The following is a 22,282-nucleotide window of genomic DNA, read 5'->3' on the forward strand; positions in this document are numbered from 1 at the left end:
CATTCCCCCCATACAGGTGCTGAGCACAGCAGGCAGACCGAGATGGTCACATTCCAAGATCACCCCTCACCAGCACCATGGGGAATGGCCAGTGCTGGAAATGGCTGGTAAGAGGGGCTAGGTCTAGGAGGAGTTTCCTGGGGCAGTTTCTCCTCTCTGTTCATGCAACAAGCTGGGTTGCATCTTTGTTCTGACAGACCCTGTATGAGGCCCCCCCCCGGGAGGAGGATGGTCTACAGGTCCAGTAGACAGCCTCAAGGACCTCCTCTGCATGCTCGCTGCCAGCCCTGCAGAGGACCCAGGAGAGGGCTCATCCTCCCTGGGCTCACAGCTGGACGCTCAGTTCTCCAGCTGGGCATGGAGCCTTCTCTGGGGTGACTTCTGGGGTAGGGACCAGCATACAGGGTGTGGGAGATTATCTGAAGGAGATGTGCTGGGGACAGGACCTGAGGGACTGCAGCAAACTGATATGGCTCCTGGGTGCTGCTTCCTTCAACACAAGCTCCCACAAGGGCTCCCAGCTTTTCTTTTGGTGCCACCCGTTGGGAGGGATGATGGCCCAAGGAGCTGGGAGGGTGGGGAGCATTAATCCTTCTTCAGGCACTTCCCAGGCCATGTGGAGGGCCAGGACAGCAAAGTCTTCTGGCTCTGCACCATGAACTTGCTTTAGTGTACCCACACTCTGAACATTGTCTTGGATTAAAGGTCGGCATTTTTCTCTCCAAGCCCAGTTCTACTTCCTTCTGATGTCTCCCAATCCCTCCTCTGCTCTTGCTGGCCACTCCCACACCCTCACCCTGTTCTCCCACAGGGCCCCGAGTTGATGGTGCTGCTCTGAAGAACGAGCAGGCTGTGAGGCCACAGGGCCACCAGTAACTCTGCACTGGCCACGCTGGTGCGAGAGAGGAGCAGATCCAACCAAATGGGGGTCACAGCCTCTAATCCCTCCAGGGGTCTGCAGATGTGGCAGGTGCTTGGAGGGACTACGGAGCATTTCCAAGGGTACTAGTTGTGACCAGGTGTGCCTCTAGATCCTGCCCCTGGTATTTCACAGACGATGACGTAAATCACTGTCCAGTCTCCCTTCCCCATGACAGATATGTCCCTGCTGCCTCTGCAGGGATTGCAGAGCCCTGCTTTGCCCATGGATACCTGCGTTTAGCGTTTTATCTTTAGGGAACTCCACCTTGGAGGACCTCTCCCTTTGTGAGGCTCCTCTCACTGCCCACCCCAAGCACACGCTATCCTAGGAGATCCCCTGTACTCTCCTGGCACCTCCAGCTTCGCCTCCAGAAGGATGGACACCTGACACTGTGCCTTAACATATGGGAAAGCCCTGCGTATGTACATCAGTGACAATTGGTCATCTCCACTCTCACTGGACACCAATGGGTGAGTCCTAAATCCAGCCCTTGGTCTGTAAGAAATCACAACATGATTATGAGCTTTGTGCCTCTAAACCCATGCTGAACCCTGTGCAGCAGGCCCCTCTGGGGTGCAATTTCTTGGTACCAGCTTTAGAAGAAAAGCCCAGTCTTCAGGTACTACACTGGGTAGAAGCTACTTTATTACAGAGATACTGTGAGGGAGGCAGCTCTGACCGAGTAATTATTAATCAGACACAATTTTATATAGGCACCAGGTGAGACAGAGCAGCCCCAGTAAAGGTGGAATGAACCCAAGCATTTGTGCAACAACATGACAACAACAACAACAACAACAACAACAACAACAACAACAACAACAAATAATAATAATAATAATAATAATAATGAGTAATAATAAAAATACAGTGAACAAACAATGCACAGTCCTGGTATGAGATACAGTGGGAGTCATTTGTGGAGAGCAAAGGCAATGTTACCACTGCTGAAAAATGTCCATGAAACCACTCTCTTCAGTGCATCTTTGAGCTCCTTGTTCCTCATGCTGTAGATGAGGGGGTTCACTGCTGGAGGCACCACCGAGTACAGAACAGCCACCACCAGATCCAGAGCTGGGGAGGAGAGGGAGGGGGGCTTCAGGTAGGCAAACACAGCAGTGATGACAAACAGGGAGACCACGGCCAGGTGAGGGAGGCACATGGAAAAGGCTTTGTGTCGTCCCTGCTCAGAGGGGATCCTCAGCACAGCAGTGAAGATCTGCACATAGGACACCACAATGAAGACGAAACACCCAAAGACTAAACAAAGACTAACCACACTAAGCCCAACTTCCCTGAGGTAGGAGTCTGAGCAGGAGAGCTTGAGGATCTGGGGGATTTCACAGAAGAATTGGTCCACGACATTGCCTTTGCAGAGTGGTATTGAAAAGGTATTCCCAGTGTGCAGGAGAGCATTGAGAAAACCACTGGCCCAGGCAGCTGCTGCCATTTTGACACAAGCTCTGCTGCCCATGATGGTCCCGTAGTGCAGGGGTTTGCAGATGGCAACGTAGCGGTCATAGGACATGACTGTGAGAAGAGAATACTCTCCTCCTAACAAGAAGAAAAATAGGAAGACCTGGGCAGCACAGCCCAAGTAGGAAATGGCCCTGGTGTTCCAGAGGGAATTGGCGACGGATTTGGGGACAGTGGTGGAGATGGTGCCAAGGTCAAGGAGGGAGAGGTTGAGGAGGAAGAAGTACATGGGGGTGTGGAGGTGGTGGTCGCAGGCTATGGCTGTGATGATGAGGCCATTGCCCAGGAGGGCAGCCAGGTAGATGCCCAGGAAGAGCAAGAAGTGCAAGAGCTGCAGCTCCCATGTGTCTGCGAATGCCAGGAGGAGAAACTCAGTGAGGGAGCTGCTGTTGGACATTTTGCTATCTCCATGCATGGGGGACTGTCGAAAGAAGAAAAGACATTGAGAAGTTAGGAGAGACTTTTCAAGTAAAAAAAATCCCGAAATGTTCCAGTTCTCATGCAACCCCCCACTTTGCCTCTCTCTTTACGGAGAGGATCTTTGTGCACCTCCCTTGCTTGAGCTCCACTTTGCTCTGGCTGAGTGTGCTGTGAGGAGTAGGGACCTCTGCCCATGAGCTCCAGAGGAGTCAGTCCTGCTGTAAAGCAGTGGGTATAGGGGAATGCGAGTGACTAGCTCAGACATTCTCAATTTCTGTCAGGTGAAATCCACTCACCTTGTGGAAGGGCTTTTCCCCGTCTTCACTCCCAATTCTAAAGAATGAGGTTTGAGGAACAGAGTTTGGGGGATTTTTTAATTTTCTTTGAGATGCCCCTGTCACCACTGGGGAATGTTCCTCAAAGGCAGCAATTCTCAGCATTTCTGCTGTGAATCCTGAGAAAAATGGATTCCCTGTCCCTTGGTGCAGAGTGAGGACAGCTTGTCTGTCTATTAGCCTTGTTCCCAGCTGTCATTTGCTCGCACACCTTGGAGCTGGGGGATGATCACTCTCATATGTTGCCCTAAAAAGAAACCAGCCCCTGCTGAGAGCAGACGAGTCCAGTTTCAAAGTGCAGATCTCCAAATTTCTCACCCTTTCTCCAGGCACCCGAGAGGCCTCTCCACACTGTCCTTCCAGCCAAGGACACACAGGGCTCTTTTCCAATGCCCATATACAGCCTCCCACCACCAGCTCCATACTCTCAGCAGCTCTGCACCTTCTTCATTTATCTCTCAGGTATCACAGAGGTGCTATGAGACAGCAGTGCCTTTCTGGAGGGCACTTGCAGCCCAGCAGGACACCGCAGGGAAACAATCAAAGGACCGTTAGGACTGGAAATGGGCTCTCCCTAAGGGACAGTCAGCTCATTTCCCAGCCGCACAGACTGCATTTCCTGGAGCTGCACAGGTTAGAAGGGGGCTGGGGGAACCTCATCACCTTGCAGACCCCTCTGTTCCACAACTTGCAGCATCAATGTCTGAACTGCAGTTGAAAACCCACCAACCCCAGGGAGCCCAAGAGAAGAACAGGAGCAGCAAGGACAGGAGGGGTAACAAGGAGCAACCCCATGATCCTGCTGCCAAGGGAGGCAAGGAGAGAGAGACAGACGGGCACTCTGGAAAGCCCTCACCTTACCCAGCTGGGCATGTCTCCTTGCCGACGGGGACATTTGCAGGGTAGTCGCTCTCAGCCCCTTTGTCGGGCAGCGCAAACTGGGCCCGAGGCAGGAGAGAGGCCCCTCTCCTCTGCTCGAGGTCTGGCTGCAGAGGAGGCAGCTCATGCCCTGGACCCCAGGGCTGTCAGGGCAGAGGCTCTGCTGGGTGGGAGAGGAGACACAAGGGGAGCTTGCTCAGAGGAAGGTGTCTGCATTGCAGGGACTGACCATGACTTGCCCAAATCCATCAGCCCGTGATTTTTCTGTTAGCAATTCCCTCTCCTTCCCTGCCCATTTTTCCTACCAGGAGCTGTCCCTGCTGCCTGCAGCTTTCTCTGTCCCAACATCGCTTCTCTATCGGTGCTCACAGACTCTGTCCCACCCTCTGTGTGCTCAGGTCTGCCCTGCAGAAACCTTCCAGCACTGAGACCTGGGCAGGGGCATCTCTGTGCTTGCAGGTCCTAAGGAGCAAGTCACATAAACCCTGAGCAAGCCATGAAGGTGATGCTGGTGTTCCTGTAGGTAGAGGTGGGGTTGAAGGGGTTTGCTGAGCTTTCTCACAGACCTAATGAACTCTGAGAGTGAAGGTTTGTGAGTCCCAGTCCCTTGACAAACCAGCAAACTCTTTCCTTTTTCCTCCCTGCCCAAATTAGGAAACTGAAAGCCCTGCAAGGAAAGCTCCTTCCCTTTCAAGTACCCTTTTTTCACCTCCCTCTGTGCTGCAGGGACACGGCTCTGAATCACAGCCCTGGGCAGACCTATGTGCACGTCCCAGCTTCACAGCCCTGCAGCTGTCCTTGGGAGAAGGCAGCAGCATGCCCTGTCCCTGTGACGGTGTGTCAGGGAATCCCTGCTCTGAAGCATCTCCTCCTCCCCAACACTGGAGAAGCTGGGAGAGCGATCCGTAGAAAACTTATGAGTGATGGGATAGAATAGGTTGAGATGAGCCCTCCAGGAACCTCAGTAGCATTGCCCCGCAGCCGAGACTTACCATGTTCAGGGCTGTGAAGATTTCTTCCACAATGAACTGTCAGCCGTCCTCCCACTCCACACTGCCTTTCACTTCTCTCTGTCATGTCTCATCTCATGTTAATAGCAGCAGACAGTGCCTGAAGCCCTGCTGCTCTTTGCAGAGGAGCTGCTCCTGCACACAGCTGTCTTTGGGCAGTGCTGCCCAGTTGCCATGAGCTCCTACCATCCCAGGAGCCTGGCCCTGCCCAGGAGCAGGGGCCCAGCTGAAGTCCTGAATTTCTCTGTCCCTTGGGCTGCCTCCTCCTGGGAAATGTTCACTGAGGCAAACCAAAATAATCACCTTTGGTCCCTCTCTAAACAATGCAGAGAGACCAGTTACAGTATTGTCACTTGTTTCATCAGAGGATGGTTATCTACGAGAGGTGGAAATGTCCCACCTTGGAAAGCCATATTCCCATGTCCTAACTAGGCAGGACACCTAGAAGAGGACAAGAAGGAAGCTCATTGTGACATGGTTCAGGTGTTGATTCAGATGAGTCAATTTGGCCATCTCATGCCCGTTTTGAAGCCCTTGATATCCCCTGGGATGCAGTGGGATGCAGATCCCTCCTGTGAACTCCACAAACACACAGAAGGTGGGACTTCCCCTTGCCAAAACTGAAGTGAGCATAACATAGAGGTCTGCGTGTGAGCTCCTTGTCTAAACTCCCATTGTAATCACTGGAGATGGAGGGTGGGAGTCAGTTGCTCACACACAAACACCTGGTGACAGTTGAAGAGACAGAGGTGGTCCCAGGCATGTGCCAGTGTCTGCTTGCTCTGATGGAGCAACTGGGAGACCCACATCCTTCTGCAGCATGAGGTGGGGGCCAAGTGGGATATTTCCTTGGCCAGCTGAAAGGACACTAGATGCCCACTACAACTAGAACCCCACTCACTAGGAAGCTGAGACAGAAGAAGACCCCAGTGTTACAAACAGCTGTTGTAGTTCAGTGCAGACACTTGATGCAATGACATCAAAATAGAAACTGCTGCTGGCCTATCTGGGACTCAGGCAGAAACGGCCTCACAAGATGCACTGAAGCCATAAACGCGCTTCTGGCCTATCAGCAGCAGAGACAGGGGTGACTTTACATGAATCTACAGCAACGGAGAGCCTGCTGATAACACATAATTTAAAGAGAAGAAAGTGACCTCACAATCAGCATCAGAGCCTTGTCCCCACTTTTGGCCTATCAGGTACCCAGGCAGCAGTGACCTCACAATGAACATACCAGCCATGTGCTTGTTTCTGGCCTATCACCACCAGAGACTCTGGTGGCATCACAAGAACCTACATGAGCCAAGAGCCTCCTGTTGGCCTGTCAGCTGCAGAGGAATAAGTGACCTCACAAGCAGAATCGAAGCCATGTGCCTGCTGCTAGCCTATCAGCACTCAGGCAGAAGGGATCTCAAAAGCACCTACCCCACTCATATGCCTGCTGCTGGCCTATCAGCACTCAGGCAGAAGTGACCTGACAAGCACAAACCCCAGCCATGGCCCTGCTCCTGGTCATGTTCTCACACAGAAGTGACCCTGTCACTGGCTCCCAGGAACGTGGGGAAGGTTGTTCTCTGGGACTGGCTTGCTTCTGCAGTGGCTTCCCAGGAGCTGGCAGAGGGCCTAGGAGGTAGCAGTGCCCTGGCCACAGGCACCCGTCAGCACCTTCACCTCACGAGCCATGGGACCTGTCCCTCCTCCCCCCAGTCCTCTGAGTGACCAGATGCTCTCCTACAGGGTGACAAGAGCCTGAGGTCTCCCTGCCCAACTGGAGGGCATGCTCCTGATGGACTCCCCTAAGCACTGCTGCCTGCTTGTCCACAAGTGCCTGGCCTACGAACTGCAGGGCGTTATCACAGCCCCAGGCAGAGCAGTGCCATGAGGATCCCACCAGGCCTCTTCTTCCAGCACTACCTCAAGCAACATGCTTTGGAGGAACAGCAATGGCCAGGTCCCATCTGTGGCCATCCAATCAGCTGCAGGGAGCACCGTGGGGACTTGGTTTAGTTCAATACAGAGAAATTCTGGGTGTAGTGGCAGGGCTGGCAGTCACTGGTGCCTTCCCCACCACTCCAGGAACTGAGACCGCTCCCCAGGGCTGAGGAGCTGAAAAGAGAGCTCGAGGTGCCCAGAGAAAGGTAGGGAAATACTGCAGGTCTCATTCAGGCGAGATGTTATGGAATCTGCTTCTGAGGGTGTTCCAATGGTGGCTGTGATGTGACTCAGGTCCCTTGTGAGCCACACATTGGAGGCATCCTGTAGTTTCAGCCACCCTGGACTTGAAGGTTCCAGACTGAAATCTTTGCCTGAGTGCCCAGAAACTCCCCTTTGGCTGGAAGGGGTCTCCCAAATCCTGTTGCCCTCCATCCCACAAGAGGTGTCAGTAAAAAACCCTCCTTCTCCCAGGTACTGCTGGTCATGGAAGAAATGGCCTTGCCACAGAGGGAGTAAATCCACCCGTATTTGGAGATGTTTACTGGTGGGACTCCAGGCCTGAATTCTCCCTCTTTTGATTCATTTCTGCTTTCTTTCTCCACCTCTCCCACAGACACTTATCTTACTCTGTGAGGTGTGTCAGGAGCCCCTGGCATGAGCAGAGGACGCCGTATGAAGCCCCCGTTGCTTGGGGCTTGGGATCCTTGGCACCTCAGGAGGGTCACTGTCACTTGGTTTATCCAGGCCTTTGCTGTGAGGTCTCGTGCACACATTTGGTTTCTCAGGGGGCTCCCCAGGCTGCCCAGATTACCAGCATGGCATTTCCCTGAATTCAACTCTTTCTCCACAGTTCTAATCTATTATGCAAGGGGAAAAATGGAGTTCAGGGTAGACTGAGGTGTGACCAGAGGAAGTATCACTGAAGAGCAGGGAAAGCATCAGTTTATAGCCACTCTCAGGACATTCAGTCCCAATCTTTTCTCTTTCAGACCAAATGCAGGCTTCATCCTGCAGCCACGGAAGGCAATGAAAAGCCAATGCCCCCCCCATTGGTGTGCTTGAGCATGAGCCCTAATGCTTTAATTAAAAAGTTAGACTAGCAAAAACATGTTCTACCCCTGCATAATCCTTTTCTTGGCCATGCTATTAGAGGCAGAGTAAATCAGAAGTCCACCTGGAGCTCTCCCCTGTGAGCAAGTCTGGGCACATCTGGCTGCAGCCACTTGGCCAACAGCAGAAATGCCATTTTTTGGATTGTTTTAAAATAATTGCAGTCCCTGGGCACTCCGTTGATCATACTGCTCTCTCCAACGTGGGTAGTCTGCCAGTTCTGCCTTTTCTTTATTTTGCGTCTCTTTGGTTGAGGCTGCTAGGATTTTTGTCTGTCCCACTGCACTTGCCCTGCTGCCTGCACTCTTGCTAATACAACCCAGGATAACGGTGGCCATCTTTGCTACAAGAGCACCTTGCTGACTTCTTGTCAACTTGATATCCACCACGACCCCCAGGTCCTTCCCCAGATCCTCTTTCTTGTCCTTCTTGAAGATGGATGTCATGTTTGAGGAGGAGCTGGGGAGGGCCAGGGGCCAGGCAGCAGCCGTGGAGCTGTGCCAGGTCCTGCTGCATCGCTGGTCCCCGCGATATGGGGAGAGGGGATGGGAGATGGGGCAGCACAGGGGGTGGCGGCAGGTTAGCAGGGCAGGGGCAGGGAACAGTGGGGACTTCAGCGAGGGGTCATGGCTGGTATTTCTACAGGGCAGCGGCTGTCGCGTTCATCTCACATGCAGAAGTCCTGCACTGACCCCAGGCAGGAACAGGCCATTTCCCAGGTGCCCATTCCACCCTCCCAGCAGGACAGGGACATACGAGGAGGGCGCTCTGCCATATCCCTGCTCTCCAGAGAGCATTGCCCCAGGTCAGTGTGTCTGTGCATCGGTGCTGGCCTGCTCGGACATTCCTGGACCCTCCCCTCTGCTCCCCGTGAGGCCCCAAGCTGGCGGTGCTGCTCTGCAGAGCGAGTGGCTGTGGGGCAGCAGGGCCACAGGGTGACTCCACGATGGCTGTTGTGGTCAGGGTGGGAAGCAGACCCAGCCGGATGGGCATCATTGCACCCGACAACCCCTACCAAAGGGTCTGTGGCCATGGATGATGCTCTGAGCAATCACAGGGCATTTCAAAGGGCTCAGGCTTTGTTCAGGTGTGTCCCCTAGAGCCAGCCCATGGTTTTTCATTGAAGGTGACACAAACCACTCTCCAGGCTCCCTTCCTGTGCCTGCAGGGTTCACACTGCCTCTCATGGGACTGCAGAGCTCTCACTAGCCTGGACATTCAGTGGTTTATCGCTTTATCTTTGGGTGACTCCACTTGATATTGTGAAGCTCCATTCACTGTCCACCCTGAGGCACACGGTGCCCTTGGAGATGCCCTGTGCTCTCCTGGGGGAATCCATACTCCCTTTGAGAAGGACGGGCATCAGTCTCCAGCCCTGTCATATGGGAGATACCTCTTGACCATTCACCACCTCCAGGAGCACTGGGCACCCACAAGTGACAACTGAATCCAACCTTCCTTCCCTGACAAATCACCCCTTGAGTTCATTGCCTTGAGCCCAGGAGATCCCCGGAAAAACAAGAGGCCCTTTCAGGGTGAAAGTCCTTGAGTACGTTTTTGATTCCAGCTTTGGAAGAAGAGCCCAACCTTCAAGCACGGAATTGAGGAAATCCTCTTTTATTAAAGAGACCACGTCTGCCACAGTGATAGACAAATTCCCAGAAGGCCTCTGGGTCAGAGAAACTGGGTTTGTGCTCCTGGAGAAGTGGAAGGAATTCAGACCTTTGTGGACTGACATGATTATCACAGGGAGAATGCGCAAAGCACAAGAGTTGTCTGAGAGAAATTAGAAATCCCTTGTGAAGAGGGATGGGCAGCTCATTGCTGCTGAACTAGTACCAGCTGAATCAGTTTCTTCAGTGCATCACTGAGCTCCTTGTTCCTCATGCTGTAGATGAGGGGGTTCACTGCTGGAGGCACCAACGAGTACAGAACAGTCACCACCAGATTCAGAGCTGGGGAGGAGATCGAGGGGGGCTTCACGTAGGCAAACATTGCAGTGCTGACAAACAGGGAGACCACAGCCAGGTGAGGCAGGCACATGGAAAAGGCTTTGTGTCGTCCCTGCTCAGAGGGGATCCTCAACACAGCAGTGAAGATCTGCACGTAGGACAGCACAATGAAAAGAAAGCACCCAAAGAATAAATAGAGACTAACCACAATAAGCCCAACTTCCCAGAGGTAGGAGTCTGAGCAGGAGAGCTTGAGGATCTGGGGGATTTCACAGAAGAACTGGTCCACTGTGTTGCCTTGGCAGAATAGTATTGAAAATGTCTTCCCAGTGTGTATGGCATTGAAGGGGATGACAGGGAGGTCTCCAAATTCCCCCCCTCCCACAGCATTTATGGTTCTAGTTTCCTCTCATTCACGGATCATTTCTTCACTGCTCGGAGCTTTTCCTCCTGGGAGCTGTTTCTCTCTCCCATGTCTTTTCCCTGCCAGCACTCTGCAAACAGGAGGAATATGAAAGCACCGACTCAGGAGAGCCCTTCTGTTTAAGGTAACCCCTGTCCCTGCCTTGACTGTCCTCTAGAAAAGGCCTCTTGGAAATATCGTGGGGGTGAGCTGGAGCTGAGAGCAGCCCTGACCCACGCAGCACCATCTCAGCAGGAGAATGAACCTGCCTTGCCAGGGGTGACTCCTTCCACCCAGAGCTTCGCCCTGCAGTGCTGTGGGGAGCTCCGTGGGCAGGCTGAGTGCTGACCCTCGCAGGCGGCAGGGTCACTGCCCCGGGCACACAGCACCCTGGGGTGCAGGGATACTGCTCTGAATTCCAGCCCTGGAGATTCCTGCTGAAGATCTCCAGCACCATGATCTGCTCTCAGATGGTCTAACTTTAAAGTTAGATGAGGTTGGAAAGTGCTTTCTCCAGGAGAGTTTTTAAAGATCTCCTGGTCCCTGCCCCACTACTGCTCCACTATCATGGTGATTATTATTATTTTTTTCTTAAACTTGTCTCTTGTGCTTTCCTCCCCTTGGCCCCCAGCCACACCATCCCATCTACGTTGACCGAGGACAATCACAGCCTCACCTCCAAGCACAGCCTTGCTGGGATCTCCTGGGACCATGCAGGTGGGCCGTGGTGGCCAGCTCTAAGCAGACATACATGCTGCAGGTCCCTACATGGTCTCAGAGGAGAGCGTATGGAGACATAGCATGACCCAGGGCAGAGCCTGTGGGCTGACACCAAGGCAGAGCTGGGGTCAGCAGGGCTGAGAAGAGAAGCTCCAGCAGCTCCTTCCCACACCTGGGCAGGGAGTGATGCACCCAGCAGTGCTCCTGAGAGAGGATGGTGACACAGGAGACAGGGAGCACCGTGAACTATGGTACTGAGCACTGAGCATCTGTGCTGGGTCTGGGAGTCCTGGCAGGTGGTGCTGATGGCTGCAGCCCCCAAGAGACCCCCCAGCCCTGCTAGCACCAGTGATTCCCCTCCATGACTGTTGGGAGCTTCTGGAGTGTTGTGGCTCCCATCTGCACCTCATCCCTGCACTGGCCTAGCCCTTGGTGCCCTGGCCACTATGGCCCTCCCGTTCAGCAGCCTCCCACCAGTCCCCAGCCCCTGCCCAGCCCTCATCCTGTCCCCCTGGGGTTAGTAGAAGGTCTGATGGTGCTTGGCCCCAGGGACAGAGGCCAGGCAGGGCTGGATTTTCCCTCCATAGAGGTGCTGAGCCGAGCAGGCAGACGGAGCTGGTCACATTGCAAGATCACCCCTCACCAGCACCACAGGGAATAGCCAGTGCGGGAAATGGCTGGTACGAGGGGCTGGGTCTGGGAGGAGTTTCCTGGGGCAGTTTCTCCTCTCTGCTCACGCAACAACAAGCTGGGCTGCATCTTTGTTCTGACAGACGCTGTTTGCGGTCCCCCATGGGAGGAGGATGGTCTACAGGCCCAGTAGACAGCCCCAGGACCTCCTCTGCATGCTCCCTGCCAGCCCTGCAGAGGACCCAGGAGAAGGCTCGTCCTCCCAGGGCTCACAGCTGGATGCCCAGTACTCCAGCTGGGCATGGAGCCTTGTCTGGTGGTGACATTTGGGGTAAGGACTAGCACACAGGGTGTCTGAAGACACACAGATTGTCTGAAGGAGATGTGCTGGGGACAGTGCCTGAGGGACAGCAGCAAACTGATATGGCTCCTGGGTGCTGCTTCCTTCAACACAAGCCCCCACAAGGGCTCCCAGCCTTCTTTTTGGTGCCACCCGTCAGGAGGGGTGATGGCACAAGGAGCTGGGAGGGTGGGGAGCGTTAATCCTTCTTCAGGCACTTCCCAGGCCATGTGGAGGGCCAGCAGAGCAAGGACTTCTGGCTCTGCACTGGGAGCTCACTTCAGTGTGCCCACACTCGGAACATTGTCTTGCATTAAAGGTCGGCAATTTCAAGCCCAGTTCCACTTCCTTCTCATCTCTCCCAATCCCTCCTCTGATCTCCCTGGCCATTCCCACACCCCCTCCCCTCTTCTGCCGCAGGGCCGCGAGGTGATGGTGCTGCTCTGCAGAGTGAGCAGGCTGTGGGGCCACAGGGTCACAGGGTGACTCTGCACTGACTGTGCTGGTCAGGGTGGGAAGCAGACCCAGCCAAATGGGCGTCACGGTCTCTAATCCCTCCAGGGACTGTGGATGTGGCAGGTGCTTGGAGGGACTATGGAGCATTTCCAAGGGTAATAGTTGAGTCCAGGTGCACCTCTACATCTTGCCTCTGGTATCACACTGACAACATGAATCACTCTCCAGTCTCCCTTCCCCATGACAGATGGGTCCGCACTGCCTCTGCTGGGATGGCACAGTCCTCCTTTGCCCACGGATCCCTGGGTTTAGCACTCTACCTTTAGGTGATTCCACCTTGGAGGACCTCTCCCTTTGTGAGGCTCCACTCACTGCCCACCTCAGGTGCACACTGTCCCAGGAGATTCCCGGAGCTCTTCTGGCACCTCCAGCTTCCCCTCCAGGAGGATGGACATCTGACACTGCACCTTAACATGTCAGACAGCTGTGGGCATGTAAATCTGTGACCATTCATCTCCTCCACTGTCACCGGACACTGATGGATGAATCCTAAATCCAGCCCTTGGTCTCTAAAGGATCATAACACGGTTATGAGCTTTTAGCTCCTGAACCCATGGAGAACCCTGTGCAACAGGCCCTTCTGGAATGCAATTCCTTGGGGCTATTCTTAACACCAGCTTTGGAAGAAAAGCTCAGCCTTCAGGCACTGCACCAGGAAGAACTGACTTTATTACAGAGATACTGAGAGGGAGTCAGCTCTGACCCAGTGTTGGATACACTTTTATGTGGGCACCAGGTGAGACAGAGCAGACCCAGTAAAAGTGGAATGAATCCAAGCATTTGTGCAGCAACATGATAACAAATACTACTACTAGTAGCAATAATACTCATAATAAAAATAAAATGAATAAACAAAGCTCATTCCTGGTACGGGATGCAGGGGGAGTCATTTGTGGAGAGCAAAAGCAATTTTACCACTGCAGAAAACTGTCCATGAAATCACTTTCCTCAGGGCATCTTTCAGCTCCTTGTTCCTCATGCTGTAGATGAGGGGGTTCACTGTTGGAGGCAGCACTGTGTACAGAACAGCCACCACCAGATCCAGAGCTAGGGAGGAGATGGAGGGGGGCTTCGGGTAGGCAAAAAATGAAGTGTTGATGAACAGGAAGACCACGGCCAGGTGAGGCAGGCACATGGAAAAGGCTTTGTGCCGGCCCTGCTCAGAGGGGATCCTCAGCACAGCAGTGAAGATCTGCACATAGGACACCACAATGAAAACAAAACACCCAAAGCCTAAACAAAGACTAATCACAAGAACCCCAACTTCCCTGAGGAAGGAGTCTGAGCAGGAGAGCTTGAGGATCTGGGGAATCTCACAGAAGAACTGCTCCACTGTGTTGCCTTGGCAGAGTGGTATTGAAAATGTATTAGCAGCGTGCAGCACAGCATTGAGAAAACTACTGCCCCAGGCAGCTGCTGCCATTTTGACACAAGCTCTGCCACCCATGATGGTCCCGTAGTGCAGGGGTTTGCAGATGGCAATAAAGCGGTCATAGGACATGATAGTGAGAAGAGAAAACTCTCCTCCAAACAAGAAGACAACCAGGAAGACCTGGGCAGCACATCCTGAATAGGAAATGGCCCTGGTGTTCCAGAGGGAATTGGCCATGGATTTAGGGACAGTGGTGGAGATGGAGCCAAGGTCGAAGATGGAGAGGTTGAGGAGGAAGAAGTACATGGGGGTGTGGAGGCGGTGGTTGCAGGCTACGGCTGTGATGATGAGGCCGTCGCCCAGGAGGGCAGCCAGGTAGATGGTCAGGAAGAGCGCAAAGTGCAAGAGCTGCAGCTCCCGCTTGTCTGCAAATGCCAGGAGAAGGAAGTCGCTGAGGGAGCTGCTGTTGGACATTTTGCTATCTCCAGGTGTGGGGGACTGTCCAAAGAAGAAAAGACATTGGGAAGTTAGGAGAGATTTTTCAAGCAAAAGAAACCCCCAAATGTTACAGTTCTCATGCAACCCCCCACACTGCCTCTCTCTTTATGGAGAGGATCTTTGTGCAGCTCCCTTGCATGAGCTCCAGGTTGGGCTCGCTGAGGGGCTGGGAGCTCTGCCCATGGGCTCCAGAGGAGCCTGTTCTGCTGTACAGTAGTGGGAATGGGGCAACGGGGGTGACTAGCTCTGACATTCACAGTTTCTGTCAGGTGAAATCCACCGTCATGTAGAAAGGCTTTTCAGCGTCTTCACTCCGAACTGTAAAGAATGAGGGTTGAGAAACACAGTTTTAGGGATTTTTTAATATTGTTTATTTTCTTTCAGATGTCCTTGTCACCCCTGAGGACTGTTCCTTGAGAGTAGAAATCCTTGACAGGAAAAATGGATTCCCTGTCCCTTGCTGCAGAGTGAGGACAGCTACTTTGTCTATTAGTCTTGTTCCCAGCTGTCCTGTGCTTGCAACTCTTTGAGCTGGAGGATGATCACACTCAGATGTAGCCTTAAAGAGAAACCAGCCCCTGCTGAGAGCAGACGAGTCCAGTTTCAAAGTGCAGCTCTCCAACCTTCCATGACTTTCTCAGGACACCAGAGGGAGCTCTCCACACTCCCCTTCTAGACAAGGACACACAGGGCTCTTTTCAGCTGCCCATTTACAGCCTCCCACCATCATCTCCATACGCTCAGCATCTCTGCACCTTCCTCATTTGTCTCTCAGATATCATAGACATGCTATGAGACAACTGTGCCTTTCTAGAGGGCAGGTTGCAGCCCAGCAGGACACCACAGGGAAATGGTCAAAGGACCGTTAGGACTGAAGACAGTGTCTCTTTAAGGGAGAGTCAGCTCACTTCCCAACCCCAGAGCTCCACAGATCAGAAGGGGGCTGGGGCAACCTCATTCCCATGCAGATCCCTCTGTCACGCAACTTGCAGCATCAGTGTCTGAACCCCATCCCTGAGAGCCTGAGAGCAAGACCAGGAGCAGCATGGACAGGAGGAGAAACAAGGAGCAACCCCATGATCCTGCTGCCAAGAGAGGCAAGGAAAAAGAGAGACAGACGGGAAATCAGGAAAGCCTTACCCAGATGGGCATGCCACCTCGCAGACGACGACATCGCAGGGCAATCGCTCTCAGTCCCTTTGTCAGGCAGCATGAAATGGATCCGTGGCAAGAGAGAGGCCCCTCTCCTCTGCTGGAGGTCTGGCTGCGGAGGAGAGGGCTCATGCCCTGGACTCCATATCTTTCAGGGCAGAGGCTCTGCTGGGTGGGAGAGAAGACACAGAGGGCTTGCTCAGAGGAAGATGTTGGCATCAAAAATACTGACCATGACTTGCCTAAATCCATTCTCCCATGATGGTTCTGTTCGCAGTTCCCTCTCATTCCCTGCCCATCTCTGCTGCCTGGAGCTGTCCCTGCTGGCAGCTCTTTCTCAACATTTTTTCCTGGTCAGTGCTCCCAGAACCCTCCTCACCCACTGTGTGCTCAGCTCTACCCTGAGGAAACCTCCTGGGACGGGGCACTGTCCAAGGGCATCTCTGTTCATGCAGGTCCTAAGGAGCAGGTCACATAAACTCCTATGAGGCCACAAAGGTGATGCTAATGCTGTCTGTAGGCTAAGGTGAGGATAAAGCGGCTTGATGAGATTTCTCACAGACCTATTAATCTTTGAGAGTGAATGTTTCGGAGTCCCAGTTCCTTGCCAAAACAGAAATCTCTCCCTGCTAAAATTAGGGAGCAAACTGAAAGCACTGACACATAAAGCTCCTTCCCTTTGAAGTAGCCCTTCTCTTGATATTCCTCATGAAAAGACTCCTCAGACATCTCCTGTGCATGAGCTAGAGCTGTGAGCAGCCCTGATCCATGCAGCACCCTCTCAATGGGAGAATGAACCTGCCCTGCTGGGGGGTCGCTCCTCTCACCCTGAGCTTTGTCCTGCAGCACCGTAGGCAGTTCCCCAGGCAGGCTGAGTGCTGACCCTCACACGTGGCAGAGTCACTGCTCTGAACTTCTCTGAATCGCAGCCCTGCACAGACCTGAGTGCACACCCAGGCTTCACCCCCATGCAGCTGCCCCTGGGAGAAGGTAGCAGCATGCCTGTCCCTGTGATGGTGTGATAGAGCAGGGAATCCCTGCTCAAAAGCATCTCCTCCTCCTATGCACTAGAAGAACAGGGAGAGCAATTCTTAGAAAGCCTATCAGTCATGGGATGGGCTGGGCTCAGAAGTCCCCTCCAGGCACCTCAGTAGCATTGCCCTGCAGCCAGAGACTTACTGTGTCAAGGGCTGTGAAGATTTCTCCCACAAGGAGCTCTCCTCTGCCCTCCCACTCCACACTGCCTTTCACTTCTCGCTGTCTTCTCTCATCTCATGTCAGCAGCAGCAGGCACTGCCCAGAGCCCTGCTGCTCTTTGCAGAGGAGCTGCTCCTGCACACAGTTGTCTGTGGGCAGTGCTGCCAGGCGGTTGCCATGAGCTCCCTCTGTCCCAGGAGCCTGGACCCTCTCAGGAGCAGAGGCCCAGCTGAAGGCATGAATTTCTCTGTCCCTTGAGCTCCCTCCTCCTGGGAAATGTTCCCTGAAGTAGACTAAAATAATCAGTATTGTCCTTTTCTAAAGAGTGCAGAGAGACTGATTCCAACATTACAGTTTATTTCATCAGAGGATGACTATCTATCAAAGGTGGAAATGTCCCACTTGGGAAGCCCCGATTTGCATCTCTTGACTAGGCACGACACCTAGACAGGGACAAGAAGGGAGCTCACTGACACGTGGTTCGGGTGTTGATTCACATCAGTCAATTTGGGCATCTCATGCCCATTTAGAAGCCCCTGGGATTGAGTGGGATTCAGATCCCTCCCGTGAACCCCACAAACACACAGGAGGTGGGATTCTCCTTCCCAAAACTGAAGTGAGCACAACATAGAGGTCTGCCCGTGAGCTCCTTGTCTAAGATCCCATTATAATCACTGGAGATGGAGGATGAGAGTCAGTTGCTCACACACAAACACCTGGTGACAGTTGAAGAGACAGAGGTGGTCCAAGGCGTGTGCCAGTGTCTGCTTGCAGTGATGGAGTGACTGTGAGACCTGCATTCTCCTAGAGCACCAGGCAGGAAGCAGGTGGGGAATTTCCTTGGCCATCTGAAGTGACACTAGATGCCTACTACAACTAGTGTTCCACTCACTAGGAAGCTGAGACAGATGAAGATTCCAATGTTGCAAACAGCTGTTGTAGTTCAGTGCAGACACTTGATTCAATGACATAGAAAGAGGCCTGCAGGGCCATTTCAGATGCCTGGGGTGTCCAGCACAACCACATGTCTCTAGCAGATACAGCATGGGACCTACAGGAAGCCATGCCTTTTTGGAGTGGTTGCTTGGCAAGTGCTGCAGGGCATCTTGGGTTTCCTGCTTGTGCCCAAACAACTGAATCCCACCACTGCCTTTAGGGAAAATCCATCCCGTCTACATCCATGTGTGCTGCATAAATGGGAGACACATCACAGCAACGTCTCTGCTCTAGTCTCTGCACTCTCAAACCCTTCTCACTCTTCTTCTCCTGAACCTCTTTTCACCCCACCAGATGATACGAACAGGGACTGGGTTAATGATGACCTCAGGGTGGCCAGATCACAGGCTGCCCAGGCACAGGGACTTCTTCACTGCCACCTTGTCCTACCTGGAGATTGGTTCAAGAACACTGTCACAGGCCCAATGGTGCTGCAGAGTCGGCTCAAGCAGCCAACCCCTCTCCTGCCATTCCTGCACAGCCCAGCTCTGTTTTTCCCTGGCCTTGGGCACTGCAGGGTTTGATCTCTTAGTGGGAACCTCCTTTCACCATTACAGAGGAGCGCAATGCCTAGTGCAGAACAACAGTCTGGTTAGGTAAATCATTCCTGACCCACTTGATTGCCTTTTGTGATAAAGGCCTGCACTTGTGGAGGAGAAGAGAGTAGTGGATGTCCAGTGGACATCCAGATGGGCAGAAAGCTGGTTGGATGATCAGGCTCAGAGGGTTTTCATGAATGGGTCATGCTTGACCAGGAAGCCAGAGAAAGGTGGGGTATGCAGGGGTCTACCCCACATCCTGTCCTCTTTGAAAGGCTCATCAGCGGGGCAGAAGAACACGTGCATCAGGACAGGCAGAGACCTCACTGGCAGAGGAGTGACCCTGAGGAGAAGGCCTGGACATTACGAGGTGTGCCATATGAGCCAGTGGTGCATGCTCACCACAAATGAGGCCAGCTGCATGCAAGACTGCATTAGGAAGAGCATGGCCACCCAGGCAAGGGCAGTTCTTATCCCCCTCCACTCAGCACTGCTGTGGCCACGTGTCTGAAATAGCATGTCCCAGTGTGGTACACCCTGTACTGAAGGAATGTGGAGGAACTGGAGAGGGTCCAGAGGAGGTCTGCCAAGATGGAGTTGGGGGCCTGAAGCACATGGCCTGTATGGAGAGGCTGAGGGACCTGGGCTTCTTTAGCCTGGCGAAGTGGAGGCTAAGGCCAATACAGTAGTTGCCTGTGACAGGGTGGTTTCAGAGATGATGGAGCTTTTCTTGGTAGTGGGAAACACCATGAGAAGGGGAAAGAGCCACAAAGAGCATCTTGAGAGGTTCAGACTGCACTTCAGGTAACAAGAATGTCACTCATAGGGTAGTGCTGTGGTGGAACAGGACACCCAGAGGGACTCCATGATCAGCCCCTTGCCTTTTGTTTCAAGGAGCAGCCAGCAAAGACAGCAGGATGTCAGTAAAGGTGGGGAGATGCTGCAGTGAGAGCAAGGTGGGGAAGCAGTTTGGGTGTCTAGAGGCTGCAGGGAAACAGGTGCAGCTTTGGGACCGCATAGGACAGCCTGTGATGGAGATGACCGAGGGCAATGCCAAGGCTGAAAGCCTCCAACAGAACTGAGGTCTTTGTCCCCTTTGCTATGGCTAGTGTCTCTGCCACCAAGGCCTACGGGAAGATGACATTTCCTTACAGCACTGTGGTCTTGCTGCCTCCTCACATCCAGGGAGCATTGCACACACCCCCACCCTGACACTGCCCCAGGAAGAGACCTGAGCAACATGTGAGGGAAAGGATCACCCTACCCAGGGGCTGATTGTGGCTCTTGGCCATTCTGCTTGATAACACACATCAAGGTTGACTTGGCATCACAGCCACCCTCACATTGCCTTTGCCTACCTGCAATCAGGGCCTCCAACTTTCTGCTCTAATCAGCCACCAGGGAGCTCTTGTTGATAATGACCCTCAGTGGGACCTGTTAACACTCCAAGAAACTTGGGGATTTGCTTCTGACGTAAACTTCTTGAGAGGTTGCTTCAGTCTCCTCTCAGCATTGGAGGTTCATGGACTCAGCAACAAATACACCCAAGGGGTCATTAAGATGCAAAACCCCCTAAGGAGCCATGCCTCTCCCCATAATTTTCTTCGGCTCTTTAATTCTTGTGCTGTGGCTAATTGGAGAGGTTTCAGCAGTGTATTTACAAGAGGAAGATTTCAATGAGCATCAAAAAAAAGAAAAAAGGATTTCTGCTTTCAAAGGTTTCCTTATTTTTCAGCTTACAAACTAGAGTGATATCCTTGTGTCTCCTAATAAAGTCTGGACATGTAGGAAAAGCACCATCCTGGAGGTCAGACATCCATGGAAATTATTGCGCCCCACCTCCCCAGCCCTGACACTTCCCTCATCAGCCACTGTGGACTTCGATCACTCTTGTTCAAATCGAACCTTTTGCCACTCAAGGCTGCAGCTGAATGTTACAGCTCATGGGCACCAATTCCCACCTGCTTTCCTTAGACAACTAGCTGCAAACAGGCACACAAGGATTTGTCTTAATTGCCATCAAACACAAATAAACTTAATCCAGTGTCATAAGAAATAAAATACACTCCTCAATTCTATGTCATGTCCAAGTTGCCTCCAGTGAGGTCCACGGTCCTCAAGGAAAAACCTTCCTTGAACTGTTCTTCACAAATAGATAGGAAAGGCTGGATAAACACACAGTGCAGGAATTGGTTGAAGAGATAATGAGACTCCTGAAAGAGGAGGCAAGCCTTAGACTTCCTGAAGCTTTTAGCAGCAACTGGAGAGTTGGGAGGTATCTGAACGATAAAGACTAAGGGGAGGAGGAAGACTGGGAAACTATGGAAAGTGCATACGCCCAGATCGTCTGATGCATAGATGACTTTAGAAATGATCAATTTAATCAGGGCATGTGGAAACGTGTGAGAGATTACTGAGACTACATCCACAGCATCACAGACAGAGGAGTGGAAACACAAGGTCAAGGGCAGATCAATATTTCTACTCACGAGATTAATACCCTTCCTGAAGATTCCCACTCTTTCATCACAGCAAAACATTGACAGTAAAATTAGCCAATCAGCTGAGCTGAGGAAAGTGTGCTCATATTTTTGAAATGTTGAAAACAGTTCTTCACCTTTCCAGGCAGAGCTCAGGGGTCCAACCACAAGCACCCAGTGGCACTTGGAGAGGCCTCGGTGTCTCTGAGGCACCTGCCTGGGCTTGGCAGCTCTCACAGGGGACCTGCAGGAGACCGGAGCCTCGTGGAGCTGCAGAGGGAGGCTGGGCAGAGGGGACCAGGGCATCTGCAATGGCACCAGCCACCCATGATCCTGTGAGTGCATCCCACCCCAGTTCTGAAAATCTCTTTCCTTTTCAGACAGAAAGAGAATGCATAATCTCCCCAGAGCACTAGTGTACTAAAACAGAACAAATCAAGAAAGACAGTAAGAACAGAAAAATAAATAAAGAAAAAAAGGAAAGCTGGAAAGTAAAAAACAGCATTTCTTTCCTTTAAATCTTTGTCTTAATTTCTTTCTTGTTTCAGTTTTAATCTCATTTTCTAAACTTTTCTGTTATAATTAGGCCTGCACCACTAAACAAGATATTTTTGTGTGCCACACGGAGCCCGGTGTCAGAAGACCACCCTCTGACCATGGCTGACCATGGCACCCCTCACTCTTTGCACAGAGCACGTCGCAATCTGAGGTGTTGGACTCTCTCGACTGGTGAGGAAAGAAGGGTGACCAGCTTCATCTATTTTTGGATATCCAAATCTGCACAAATCTCAACATACCTGTGTTACCACGATGCTTTAAAGGAGTCCCTAAAACACCTAGCCACACTCCCTTTTCATTCCCTGCACAGTCAATGAAGTGTAACTTCATTTTGGGGGAGAACAGGGAGGAGGCTGATCTCACCCCAGGCCAGACCCCATCAGTGCAGATGTCTCTGCCTAACCCAGTTGTCTGGGCTTCCCTTTCTAGTCAATGGAGGGAAATAGGTTCCCTCAGCTGAGCTGTTCTGAGATACATTTCCTAATGACAAGCTAAGGTCCTGTACGAGCCACCTCAAAAATTACCAGCACCACATGGGAACACAGCTACCCCAGGGCATCTCGGACAGCAACAGCCTCTCTATGTGGTCCAATGAATCAAGCCCCAACAGGAGATTCTAGTCCTAAGTTGAAATCTTCTCAACAAATAACTCAATGCAATAATTGACAAAAATCCTCGTTTCCAAAACTTCACACAGTTTTTACCATTGCCAAATATGTTTTCATTCTTATTAATTGGCAGCAGCATGTTCACGCAATACAGTAACCATGGCTATGAAGGATGGCAGGGACCAGGGACCCAGGTAAAGCTCTCCAGATGATGTGTGTTAAGGGCACCTT

At 52.4% G+C, this 22,282-nt stretch overlaps 1 protein-coding gene across 1 annotated transcript; it reads right to left on the reverse strand.

Annotated features, from left to right (window-relative positions):
- Positions 1 to 1,835: 1,835 nt before the first annotated feature.
- LOC136995955 (olfactory receptor 14A16-like) lies at positions 1,836 to 2,795 on the reverse strand. The gene has a single exon (XM_067316952.1). The coding sequence runs from the start codon at positions 2,793 to 2,795 to the stop codon at positions 1,836 to 1,838; it is 960 nt and encodes a 319-aa protein (XP_067173053.1).
- Between the last annotated feature and the right edge of the window lie 19,487 nt (positions 2,796 to 22,282).

Source organism: Apteryx mantelli, unplaced genomic scaffold (genome assembly GCF_036417845.1).
Source record: "Apteryx mantelli isolate bAptMan1 unplaced genomic scaffold, bAptMan1.hap1 HAP1_SCAFFOLD_20, whole genome shotgun sequence".
Lineage (NCBI taxonomy): Eukaryota > Metazoa > Chordata > Aves > Apterygiformes > Apterygidae > Apteryx > Apteryx mantelli.